The sequence below is a fragment of the Labrus bergylta genome, chromosome 15, assembly GCF_963930695.1.
Source record: "Labrus bergylta chromosome 15, fLabBer1.1, whole genome shotgun sequence".
NCBI classification, from domain to species: Eukaryota; Metazoa; Chordata; class Actinopteri; order Labriformes; family Labridae; genus Labrus; species Labrus bergylta.
The window spans coordinates 13713271-13726374 of NC_089209.1; the positions used below are offsets into that span (position 1 = coordinate 13713271).

General features: G+C 39.9%; 1 protein-coding gene across 2 annotated transcripts; it reads right to left on the reverse strand.

Moving 5' to 3' along the window:
• Positions 1-175: 175 nt before the first annotated feature.
• fdft1 (farnesyl-diphosphate farnesyltransferase 1) lies at positions 176-8965 on the reverse strand. Of its 2 annotated transcripts, XM_020647400.3 has the most exons (8): positions 8744-8965; positions 5899-5996; positions 4352-4535; positions 4013-4141; positions 3426-3617; positions 2826-3002; positions 2014-2166; positions 176-1414 (listed from the first exon to the last, which is right to left on the reverse strand). In XM_020647400.3, exons 1-8 carry the CDS (start codon positions 8840-8842, stop codon positions 1187-1189), a joined length of 1260 nt encoding a protein of 419 aa, XP_020503056.2. In that variant the 5' UTR covers positions 8843-8965; the 3' UTR covers positions 176-1186. The 2 variants fall into 2 exon arrangements, with proteins under 2 accessions (XP_020503056.2, XP_020503055.2); XM_020647399.3 differs by lacking the exon at positions 8744-8965 and having other exon boundaries at positions 5899-7029.
• Between the last annotated feature and the right edge of the window lie 4139 nt (positions 8966-13104).

Genomic DNA, 13104 nt, shown 5'->3' on the forward strand with positions numbered 1-13104 from the left:
AAAAACAAAGCACAGCAGAATATCCTAACCTTGGGCCTGTGCTGTAAAATATGAGAATATAATCTCATTTTAAATCTGTCATCTATCAAATGTAACAGTACACAACAATAATCATCCAGCTACAAACCAAAACATGACTTGCATTTTTTTTTTTTTTGCACAATCACTCAGACTGTTAAGATTCTTCCACGTCTTTATTTGTTCAAATATGTACAAATCAAAATGTCACATTACATAGCAATGTTTGTATCTCTCCTTTGGTTCTGTACAAGGTTACTCTGTGCTAGCCTTTCTACTCCCCAAAGCTCTTTTAAGGACACTTTAGCTAGCATTTTAAATAAACAGTTTCTTTCAGATATCAAATGTATAAGAAAATACATTTGTTCTCCCTTATTCACTTCAAGGATCCATGTGAAAACGACCTCCGAATTGCACATCATTCGTTTTGTCCTATTTCAAAGGTCAAAGTGTAGAAACAGAAAGAACACGGACACCAGTGTTTAAAAAATTTAGCTCTACTGTTAATGTACACTGTCATTGTTTCTTTTTTTTGGTTTTTTTTACATGCAGTGCAGTTACTGTAACATGCACTGGTGTTACAGAGTGCTTCTCCTAAAGAAACACAAGTAGTGGAATATGTAATTAGTTTAAGATTTGACACAACATCAAGATTAAGCTTTTTGAAAAAACAATTGACCAAAATAATAATACCTTGTTCTGCATTTTACAATGTCTGCAGTCAATGTAGAAAATTTAATTTGTAATTCTTTTCATAAAATATTTGAATATTCTATATATATATATATCCACTCAATTTATGGGGTCAAACTTTTTTTTAACAAATTGAACAAAATAAAACACAATTTACATTAACCATGAAAACACCCTGAATGTTTCAATGTGCCGTTTTTGCTAGTGAACATACCCACCCCACAGTGTTTGTCAGAAAATGTATCCAGATGCAAGATGGACTTCTAGAAACCACTACTACACAACGTAATGAGAGCAGTCTGCTACCAGGACCTCCATAGTCTACCTATGTCCAAGGTCCTCTGATAGTAAAAAGTGAACAGAGGTGATCCAGTTTCATCCAGTCAGAGAAGAACTGGACCTCCAGAGTGGGCTAAGGGGGGGGTGCTTTCTGAGTTTGTGGATTCCAAGGAAAGGTGTAGCAAGGCGGGGGTGTTTACTGTCCCTGCATGTCTCCAGTGCCCTGTGCCTGTGCAGCTGTAGTGCTGAGGTACTGCCAGCTGAGGGCGGCGAGCAGCATAGCAGCAGACAGGTACATGGGCGACAGGTGGTGGGTCCGGGAGGGGAGGCTGGACTGGGAGAGAGCCGACTTCTCTCTGATTAGAGCCAGGATGTGCAGGGTCTTATCCCGTGATGGGTCAGTGAGAGACACCTTCTGTAAAATCTGCAGGGAGGAAGAGCAAAGTTACTGAGTTAGAACTCCTTTAAGGACATTTCTGTTTGTGTACATTCTGGCAAAGTGCTACATTTAATCATTTTAATCATGCTAATTTTGTCCTGTACCTGAGTAGGTAGCTTATTAGATAAGATTCATTCTTTTGCTTTTAAATCTTTAAGTGGACAGACAGGACTCTGAGTAGAGTCAGAAATCGGGGAGAGAGCGAGAGTAAGAAATGAAGTGTAGGTAAATAGGGTGTGCAAACTTCCCACAAGGCCATATGACCATGTAAGTAGCATTTTCTTCACATACAAAAAAAATCTCATCCAGCTACCTTCGTATCTATTAAATAGAATCTCTGCTACGGGAAAATGTAAACAAAGGTTGTTCCTGCTGCATGCTGTTCAGCAATTTATGTGACACTTACGTTGTGCAGCACGTTCAGGCATTATTAATAACTATGAAGAAATTACCATTTTTTTCGCTGTGGTCTTTATGCTTTTGTAGGTCATTCAGACGCATCAGTATTAAATTTTAAAAACAGCTAACGTGTTCTCACTGGAGCACCATTACGAGGAAGTCGTAGAACAAATACACAAACACACCTCCTGGCTGTACTGGGCAATGATGCTCTGCACTGCTCTCATGTTGGTGGCTTCCATCATGAGTGTGACGGCCTGTCCCTTTCTGATCTTCACCACTCCCTGGAAAACCATGGGGTTGTTGTAGCATGTTGATAGTGTCGCTATCGCCATCACCTGGTCGAGAGAGAAGAACAACATGGAGTCAAGTGGGAGAAATGAAAGAAATTAGATGACCTGAGACATATTGATGAAAAATCTCTTGCATTGTTAACAATAAAAAAAAAAACATGTCATTATGTAATTAAATTAAATTCAGTCTCTTCATTTTTGGAGTGCATTAAAAAAAATACAGCCAGACGGATCACTGTATCAGTTGTCCAAATTATCGGGCTGACATTTGCCTTTCAAAGAATAATCAACATTTGGCTGAACATATAATTCACATCACAAGGCATGGGGTTATTTAAGAACTGTTTCATCATATAGTTGTTCCAACAGAGTGCCATGACTATGTAGTTTACAAAACTCTCAGTGCAGTCTGCAGAACATAAAACAAAGTCTTAAGAGCTCTGCTGAGTCGGTGGACAACTTGCTAAATATTTTACAGTGGGTGTATCTGCCTTAGAAAGCTGTTGTTTGAGTACCTGTGCACACTCCTATCAGAGCAACATTTGGGCACATTATGCAGAAAATGTCTTACTTCTCTGTAGCTATTGAATTCCCTTTATGGCCTACTGCATTAGTTATCAAATAACTTTTTTTACACTGACATCAGTCTCAGTCTTAGAAATCCCATATTGGTGAGGGTCTAGTTAAAAACAATCTGCGTCTACCTGTGGAATGGCACAGAAATTGAAGACGCTCTGGTTTCGCAGGCGGGACAGGTACGCGATGACATCCGGGACGTGTCTCAGAGCGTCAGTGACCAGCAGGTTGAGGCAGGAGAGAGCCGAGTCCAGCTTCTCTGGCTGGGCCAAGTCCTCGAGATGACCTGCAAACTGACTCCAGGCCTGCACAGGAACACAGAGACACGAGGCAACAATACATCACAACAAGTTACGATCTCAAAGGAGTCAGCTTTTTTCTTTCCATTAACAGTCACAGAATTGTGATCCTTAAAAGACACATAAAATGCTAAAAAAAAACATCTTTTAGAAACTTTATTTTTCATGACTACTTTCCCTGCTGGATAAAACTTGTATGTAAAATCTCTGCTGGTGATTAAATGTGAGTCAATATTGAAGTTTGTATGGATTCACTATCAATGCACAAACTAATAAAAAGGAGCTCATGAGGTTATATAAACACTCTTTGTATAAACTCAACATTTTTACAACACTCACTGCTAATGAAAATGTGTTCAGGCATATTGTCGTTAACTGATTTGGTCATACAGACTGTTGAAACGAAACATTCTCATATCCCGATCTCACCTCTTGTGGCCAGAAGGCACGTCCCTGTTGCGTGTCCTCTAGGTAGTCTCTGATGATGTTTGTCTTCTGGAGGAACAGGCCCATGGAGTTTGCCAAGTCTGTGTCCCGGCCCACCTCGGGGTCCTCCAGCTGGGACGCAGAGAACAGCTGAGACAGACCGATGCCGACCAGACCAGCGACGTAGTGGCAATACTGCACAAAAGAACCAAACAAGACAACATTGTGTTAGCTTTTTATAGTGGAAGCAAAGAGCAGGCTTAACATTGATCCAACAGTTTTAAGTTATAGCAAAATGTGCAGTCATTGACGACTCATGGATCAAAAATGTTGTTTTTTCAAAGGCAGAAGTTATTATCTTCTAGGGCTTTAAGGAATAAAGGTAACAGTTGTGATGCAAAAACAGGCATTTTCATTCCAGCTCACTTAATCATTTTACCTCTAAACATAGTATTGATATCAGTCTTAAAAATGTCAAATTGGTCGTGATCCAACATTAAGATTTTTTTTATGTTATAGCTCACGTTAAGTACCATAAATGGAGCTCCTCTGATGTTCTAACATATTTCTAAAACAAGAAACTCATTTACCAGGTCCCACTCCTTCATGGATCCCACTTTCTTCTCCAGGAAGTCAGCCATTCCCACTCCCATGCGGTTGCAGATATCCGAGATGACGTCTCTGTACTCCTGGGCAAGGTTTCTAAATTCCAGTGATATCTGGATAACAAGTTCACATGAAAATTATGGATGGATTTGTACAACCTTTTCTTTCACACAGAACTCAGACAACAAATTAAAAACCAAACTCTGTCGTAATGACATTTTTTGATGTGTATATTTTTGTCTGTCATTTACTTCCACTATAAAATAAAATACTTATGGTCCTGACTAATGTGCCTCTGTGAACCAGCAGGAAGTGCGACTGACCGTGGGGAAATCCTCCAGAACCTGTCGGTCTTTCTCCTGGCTCTCTGTGAAGCACCACTCATCCTGGTACAGGTAGGTGTGGAAATCGTTCAGCATGGGAACCTTCTTGTCCAGAGGGATACTCATGTCATCCTCCACTGTGTCCAGCGCTCGCAGCACCAGGTAGAAGATACAAACTGCGTGTCTAGAAAGAAGAAGACGGGGAGGAAGGGATGAAATAAGATGGCTTAAAGGCAGCTGGAAAATGGGTCATTCATTCACGACTGAAAATCTGCCTCGTCACTCGACAAAAATAGCAAGCAGAGTTGTAGAGTTCAGCTTGGTCTGTAGGAAAAGGTTTTCCCTTCGACAGGGGGTATGTGTATTTAAAAACACACTCGTCTCTTTCCTGACAGTTGTGACCTGAAAAGTGATCTTAAATTAGACATCGAGCAGCAGCAGACTTCACTGTCTGTAACATTAACAGTTTAGGATTCCTGCTTCAGTTCATCACAGGTCACCAGAAGAATCCGACCACATTACATCCCTTGTCCCTGTTGGTTTACCGACTGTTACTCTAACTTACAGAAACATTCAATCTTATTGTGCAGGGCAGCAGCATCAAAGCCAGTTGTTTGTGTCCAAAAATGATCATGGTGATAATTATGATTATTACCAATATTATTTATTTTATCTACGGGTGGCATTGAATTGGCCGACCTATGCTGATTCATCAAAATGTATTCAGCTACAATTTTGAGGAATGATCGATCATTTAAGTAACCAATCAAGAAAAAAAACATTTTGATGGTTGCAGGTTCTAAGATGGAAGAATGTTCTGGTTAAATACGACTGCTTATTCCACTTTCTGTGCCCCTTAACTGTTGCACAGACAAAATAAACTATTTAAAAATATCAACATGGCCACTTTGCAACATGTCCAGAAACACAACAAACTACATCATTGATCAAAAGACGGCACGCCTTAACAGATTGAGTGTTACTTGAATGAGAAATGTTTAATCATGTTATCTCCTTACTCTTACTTTCTCTAAACTAAAGCATAAAATGTCTTTAATGTGCAGAACAATTGTCAGAATTACGCAAGACACACAAAAACTTCAGTCTGCGGTCCACTTCATTGCATTTTGTTTTTTTTTGTTTTTTTAGGCTCAACTTGTGTTTGTATTGATAAGCTAATGATAAGAACTCTTTGTGCCACATGTCTGGGATAAAACACACTGGTGCCTTGCACAAACACCTGGCACTACATGTGTCTGCATTTTCTGTGAAAAGATTTTGGTTTTAAGAGGAAAAAACCCAAAAGATGTTGGATGTTAATGCTGCTTCAGGCTTCAACTTTTTATATGTTTAAATAAATCTGATTAGTTCTTATTTCTTTGTTTTACTAAAAACTGTGGAAAAAAAGGGAAGTAGGCTACCCCAAGTCAACGCCCCTGGTTCTGCCCTTAAGGACAGAAAACATGACTACAGAGTCACACACACACACACACACACACACACCCCTTCACCTGCATCCCACACGGCTCAGTCCAGCTGTTACTCACCTTAACTCTCCGTCCAGAGCCTGAATCACAGCTGCGAAACTCCGGCTGGTCTGGTTCAGGTACAGGTAACAGGTCCGCAGACTCTCGCTCATGGACTCCTGGCAGGAGACACAGAGAAGGGCCGTGTGTCGGTAAACTCCCGCAGGTCTAAACGCACTGGAGGGTCTGGCGGCCTCCTGCAGGCCCCGCTCCCCCAGCCTCCAGCCCAGAAGGTGGGACCGAGGAGGAGCGGACCCGCAGCCCCGTGGAGCCACCGAGAGAGAACGCCTGAGCACGGAGAGAGAGACCGGACACTTGCAGCATGCTCCGGCCATACGAATAACCTGACAGCACGACCGAGAGCTGCAACTATGAAACGAGACGGTCCATGTTGACGCCACGGTTTGTGGAGAGTTTTGAAAGACGCAGGCCATGCAGAGGACAAGCGAGCTAGTAGGTCGAGCGAGGTGAAAACATTTTTGGGTAGGACGTCAGGAGAGCTAAATCAAGCGCACCAAGCGATCTAAAAACAGTCTGCCATCCCCGCGCGCACGAACAGGGTCCTTCCACAGCGTTTGTAGATCTGCGGTGATGGTTACGCTACGACACGCCTCCCACTGCACCTCCCACATCGACCCAAAACAACACGAGCTGCGTGTTTCCTAACACGACTGTAGGAGTCTAAATGTGGCTGTGCTAATAAACAGAACCTCACAAGATACAATGGAGAAGACACGAAACAGTCATATTACAACAGACAAATGGTGATATGAATGAAAAAGCACATGGGTCTCAATATCTGCGTAGCAAATCATCCAAATGGTGGTCTAAATCTTTGTAAATATATCCAAGTTGGTTCGGGGATCTTAATATGATATTATAAAATATTTTAAAGCTGCTCGAAGCCAAATATGTACTGTTCTCATAGCCACAGATCCTTTTAACAGCAGAGCATGACCAAGGACTATGAAGTCAAATAAAGTTATTCTTCCAATTGATATTTTTATTTTGTTAAAAAAAAAAATTTAACACACTCTTGAGGACTTAAAGCATGAGTGTGTAGATTAGTGCCATCTAGTGGTGAGGCTGCAGATTACACGAAACGGACAACTATTCCAACTCCTGAACTTTTTAGGAGGTTTAGGAAAACATACATTGCCAAATAAAACAAAAGGGGAGGGGGGGGGGGCATAATCCCATTTTAGGCAGCAAAGGGTTTGTTCAGTCGTTATTTGACAACAGCTCCCCTTGATTCTTACGTGGGCCCTGTGGCTGAATTCCACCAAACCTTTCCAAAAAATATTTCACAGGAAGACATATAATATGAGCTGTACCTCCATGGATCCATATTGTCTTACTGCACGCTATGAGCATGCAGACTGAATCCAAATACCAAACCTCTGGACTTGCAGACTGAATACTCTGCAGGACGTACAGAGCGTCCAAGGCGGTGTGAATGTGAGGAACATGATGTCCATTGTCGTGTTTGTGTAGGTCATTCCAGATGTGTTTGTTCACCACCTTATTTGCCTCTATGAAGGTTTATTCTCTGGTGGGCCCACTGCCCAACAGACCTGTAGTATTGCTTAATATGTAAATTATGTAACCTGAAACTTAAACTTAAACCAATATTTTTAAAAAGCAGTTTGATCATCCTTGTAGCCTCTATATTTATATATGGGGGGTTCAATATATATCTGACTGACATCAAAAGTGATAATTTAGCATGTTCATGATATGTTCTTATTGTTTTTTAGGTTGAAATTAGAACAACGATATTGTGTGTGTTATAATCAGTTAAGCTATCCATTTTAATTCAGCGTGAATGAGAAATGCTTCGACTTTCTTGCAGACTGTTGAACCTGGCAGGCACAATCTCCAAAATAGGGATTGTCTGAAGGTAGACTTTTGAATAAAAAAAAAAGTACCCTGAAACAATAACAATCCATCTGAATAAACTAAACAAGTCGGATGAGAATTTAACTAGGAAAATTATAAAACATTGAGGAATAAAAGCAATCAAGGTACACATCTAACAATAGCAACATTCTGCAGAGCCTGCTAGATAAACTTATTATCTTTCCACTACTATTTAAATGTGTTTAATATACTGGGGGACACATTTTAGAGGTCACAGGTCAGGAGCCAGGCTACATGTGCGTAAAAGATTTAGCCTTTACTACACCACCAATCCATGGTTCACTCACCTCTTTAAAACCACCTGGTTTGGCACTTTTGTAGCTCATAGTGTGGCTAAAGTCATATTTTTTAAGTGGCCTATGGTTAAGAGGTTTTGGAGGGATGTCATTCTAACTTTTTTACTGGAAAAAAAAGACTTTGTTGTTATGCAATGTATGGGCAAGATTCAGATACACGTTTGGTTATAGGCCAATTTATAAGGCACAATAAAGACAAACTATGCTTTTCCCCCTCTCTCCTTATTCTTCACTTTTCTGTCTCCCAGGGTCACATTGGAGAGGGATTAGCTTTTAAAACATGCGCACAGCATCTCTGCCCACTGATGAACCCTCCAAGCTCATTATGTAACCTAAATCCCGAGTCAATGGTCATATCTTCCTGTGTATATCTGAGCCAATCGCAGGCGTGCAGGCACAGATCGAATTAGTCCTGCTAGGTAACTCTTTTTTCCACCAGCTCATGAAGGATCAAAAAGAGAGCAGCATTGACCCTGTGAGTGCAGGTTACACACTAAACATGTGCAGCGTTGCTACAGGAAGCTAGCCTGAAGCCTACTGATGAGATAAAAAAAGAGGACATTGTGTGCTTTAAAGAACAGTCCTGAACGACCCTTAGGTGTTTCTTCCTCATATGACAAGTTATGTTTCATAAAATACGCTTTACTCACATAATCCAACTTCGGCATGACGGTGCTGCAGCCCCCCATCTTAAACTTAAACAGGTTGAAAACCTCTTCCGGGTGGCCAAGAGACTTCAGGATGTCCATGTTTCTTCAGGTGTGTTCTGGTGCTTCTTTCACAGACTGATGTATAAACCCCGGTGTGTACTTCCCATCAAAAGTGATGTATCGCTGAGTTGCCACAGCAGCACCACCAACCATGGAGAGAACACGGTTTTCAGTCTCATCCAGTCGTCAGATCGACAGACTCCTCTGATTGGCTGGCAAGCCATGGGCTTAGAGCGCTGCGTCCAATGAGTGCGCAGAGCGTCTGGTGTGATGCCCCGCCTCAGAGGACTGTGTGTGGAGTGCGGCTTCTGATTGGTCTGTTCTTTGCCCGAGAGGGAAACCCATACCTGCTCAATGAAATGATATAATCCAGGGTGTGATACCTGATGGCTTTAAGCGCCACACAGTCTTCTTTAAGTAACTAATGTCTGTCTACCGCAGTGATTTGTTAAATATTACATCTTAAATGATGCAGAAATAAAGTTATCTATCCAAGATTCATCTATTCTTAGCTGGAGTTAGTCCTATAGTCTCCTGAAAATCTGTTTTTTTCACCGTCCAGTCTTATTGTCCCTTGTGTTTCCCCCTAAATATGTGATGGGTTACTGTGAAGCATGTCGTTTTTTAACAGACTATGATTATAGATGAAGCTTTTGAGTATTTTTTTATATATTTAATACTACTTCTGCAGCATTTTTGTTTTCATTGTTTTAGGAAAGATGATATGGAAGCGTATTTTATTCATGTGGGGAATTTTTTTTTTGCCTGGTTTCTTTTTATTACGAGATAAAGATCTCGTTATAAGAAGAAACCAGGCAAAAAAAAAATTCCCCACGTGAATGCAATAGCTTCCATAAGATGCAGCTTTTAAGAACTCGTGGGATTTTGTCAGCAGAACATAATAAATAATAGCAAATATAATAGAATATAAAAGGTGTATTCATAGTATTAGTAACTTAAATATTAACTTTGTATTCTAGAGGCAAGCAGACTAGCCAGGGTTTGTAAAAAAAATGTAATTGATTGATGATTGATTGATTGTAATTGATGTTGTACATTGCATTTTGGGGCAAAAACTGTTGGTGAGTTAAAATAAGTCTGCCTTGTGAACAGCTCTGAGTGGAGTAAAGTCTGCTGAGTCCTATAAGCGGCGTCGCATCATTGCCAAGAATCCCATAAGCAAGTCAGCAGAGGTCATCCAAGAACCAGTCTCTTTTCTTAGCATGAAGTTGATGTGTTCTCCTTCATTCAGTTTTACACACATAATACACAAACATATTCATGTAGATGTTTCAAAAAATTCGATGTAAAACAGCTTCTAAGAAATGTTATTGTATAATAAACAGCTTATAATGGGTATGCCACCAAAGACTTATTGAACTATTGATCTTTTATTTAAGTGAGTTTGGATGCACAAACAAGGGCTGACTCATTGATTCATTTCCTGATGTGCTTTCCTATTTGTCACATGTTGTATGAAGATTAACTCTGAGTATTTATGCCTGATAATGAACAGGTGCTTTGTTCATAAGAGATTCCTGGGATAAAATTGTTTTGTGATCAGACGGACAGATATTCTTTGTCTCAAAGTTGTCAGGGCCGAGACCTCTGTGCAAAACTTAATCACGAGTGTGAAAGTTCCTATATTACCTGAATGACGTTAATAGATTCCAGCGTTTCAATAAAATCTAAATCAAAAGTCTGAAAAGGGCAACAAACATAACTGCAGGATGAAATCACTGTTGGGTCATAGTGGTCTGTAGATGATTCAAATCAAAACATGACATGAACCTTAAAACTACTATTACATTATTTTAACTTTTAGTGCAATAAAAAAAATATATGAATGCCTTATCTTGCTATTAGTCGATAGAGCTATCCACAATTATCGGCTGTGGCTCAGTGGTAGAATCGGTCTTCCCTAAACTGGAAGGTTGGGGGTTCGATCCCTATAGCTCCTGTAGTAACAAGTCGAAGTCTCCTCAGGCAATATATTGAACCCCAGATAGCTCCTCGGCTTTGTGTATGAATGGGATCTGAAGAATGAGACGAGTTACTTCTGATGGACACTTTACGAAGCAGCCTCTACAGTGTGTTAAGCACTTTGAGAAGACACAAAAGAACACTATACAAGCAACAACATGCTACCTAGAGAGGCATGCTTGTTAGGGTTTATCCACTTTCCAAGACATTGTCTATTAAAAGCATTCCCCACACCCCAGTGAGAGGAGGACTTAGCTTGCCAACATGCTCACAGTGAGAATGTTGACATGCTAATGTTTGGCTCCTCTTTTTTATCATGTTCCCTCTAATATTTAGCATTATAGCACGGAAACATATGCTAATTAACACATAACCCATTCTGCAGCTAAGGCTGATGACATAACTTGATATGAAAATTATATTTTGTCATAATAGAAAATCCAAAAACAACATGCACATCCCTTGAGTGCTGGATCCAAAACAAACAGGCATAAAGAAGAAAGAAGATCCTCACACCGGGGAGCTCCCGTTTAAAGGATTTATTTTGCAAATAGTGACGTTTCCAGCTATCATGCGCTTCCTCAGACTTACTTGATATTTTGTCATAATGTCATGTTGTTATTGTTGTTGTTTATAAAGGTTATTCTTCCTTAGGGGGGTATGATTGTCTGTTATAAGTTTTGGGGCAATCCGTTCAATAATTATTCAGAAATTTCAATCAAAACCACAAATGTGAACCTACTGTACATTTTGGCTCACGGCAGAAAAGTCTGGGGATCACCAAAGTTAACAGGTCGCATCTTGTAGGGATTATGCATGCTGCAGCTGCAATACAAATTCCATTATGATCAAGGCAAAAGTTATCCAGACATTTTAGCCATGAAGACAGAGTTGGTGTGCAGACAGCTTGGCGACTATAATAGTTATGAAACCAAAGTTTAATACCTTTTAATAAAATGTTAAATATTGTATTGAAAAACACATAACAACATGTATTATAGTAGTAATTTTGTATAAGGTCATGACCTAAACATAAAAATGAGCTCCTCTGTCAGGAACGAGTCTAACGTGTTACTCTGCATGGCTGTGTTTGTAGCAACAGTCTCCTGTGTTCACTGTTGTTTTAATGCAACACTGTCTATACATGCAAAGCGTCCTTCTTCCAAACCACAAGAAAAGGAATGAGGAAATATTTGTTTTTACAATATGATGTGATTTTTATTAAACTGTACAGACGTGCATATTAAGATGATCCAGTAATCATAATTATGTTAATGAAAAGCTAAACATGCTCAAAGGTTCCCAATGAATTAAGTTCAAAATGGTTCAAACACATCACCGTAACAGTTGCTCCATTAGTCTCTGATATGATTCATAAACTTTTGTTTTAAGTGTATTTATCCCTCTCATGCATCCCTAACCAGATAGTAGAGGCTGGTTTTTGAAAAAAAGGAAAAACAAAAGTGAACACAAAGGTTGATGTATGTTTACAAAAATAGGATCCCACTCATTCTAAGTCATATAGCTTTATAAGGTATAGGGTGATATATTAAACTTTCCTTCAGGGTGCTGGTTTGGCTCAGCGGCCTGATGATGCATTCTGTGTGCAGAGATGCAGTCCTTGCAGCAGTCTGATGTTCGGGCCCTATCCTTAACTTAAGCTGCATGTCTTTTCCATCTCTCTCCTTCTAATATTTCCTATCTCTCTACTGTCCTGTCAATAAAGGCATGACATCACCCAAAAAGTCATCTTTTCCATTATATGCACATAGAAACTTGTTATTTTGGATCAAGGGATGTTTTCCAGGAATAAAAGAACTAATTGTATCATTTGTGTCTTTTGAAAGATTTTGCTCCGGGGCACACAGCTGTAAGCTGAAACCAACACCCTGGTGTGTGTCACATTGAGGTTACTGTGAATCACTAAGCCCATAAAATGAACCAGAAGCATCACATATATTTAATTTGAATTCACCATTTTCTTTATGAGGCAAAACTGACACATTCTGCACAGCTTCAGGTTGTAGATGCTTTGACTAATGACTTTCTGCTCTGTGACTCAGGACATGTTACGCTGTGTTTTATGTTTGTAACTTTTTGTTGTGCTGCTGCAAATTGTAAATGAGGTTCTTAATCTCAATGAGGGTCTCCTGGTTAAGTAAATTTAAGATAAAAAACAAATAAAAAACATAAAGACAAAGGAAGACTCTTTAATATATTTCCTGTGAACTTACCAAACTGGATTTTTGAAAAAAGGAAAAGGGGTGGGGGCTATACAGCTGATGACACACACACAGCTTGGTGCTGACAGTCACACA

Excerpts from the sequence above, each read along its gene's own strand:
- fdft1 (XM_020647399.3), bottom strand. The coding sequence starts at position 6,311 with ATGGCCTGCGTCTTTCAAAACTCTCCACAAACCGTGGCGTCAACATGG. Across the intron at positions 3,618-4,012 it reads CCATGAAGGAGTGGGACCTG|TATTGCCACTACGTCGCTGG; the intron begins GTAAATGAGTTT and ends TCTTTTGTGCAG. Across the intron at positions 1,415-2,013 it reads TTGCCCAGTACAGCCAGGAG|ATTTTACAGAAGGTGTCTCT; the intron begins GTGTGTTTGTGT and ends TCCTCCCTGCAG.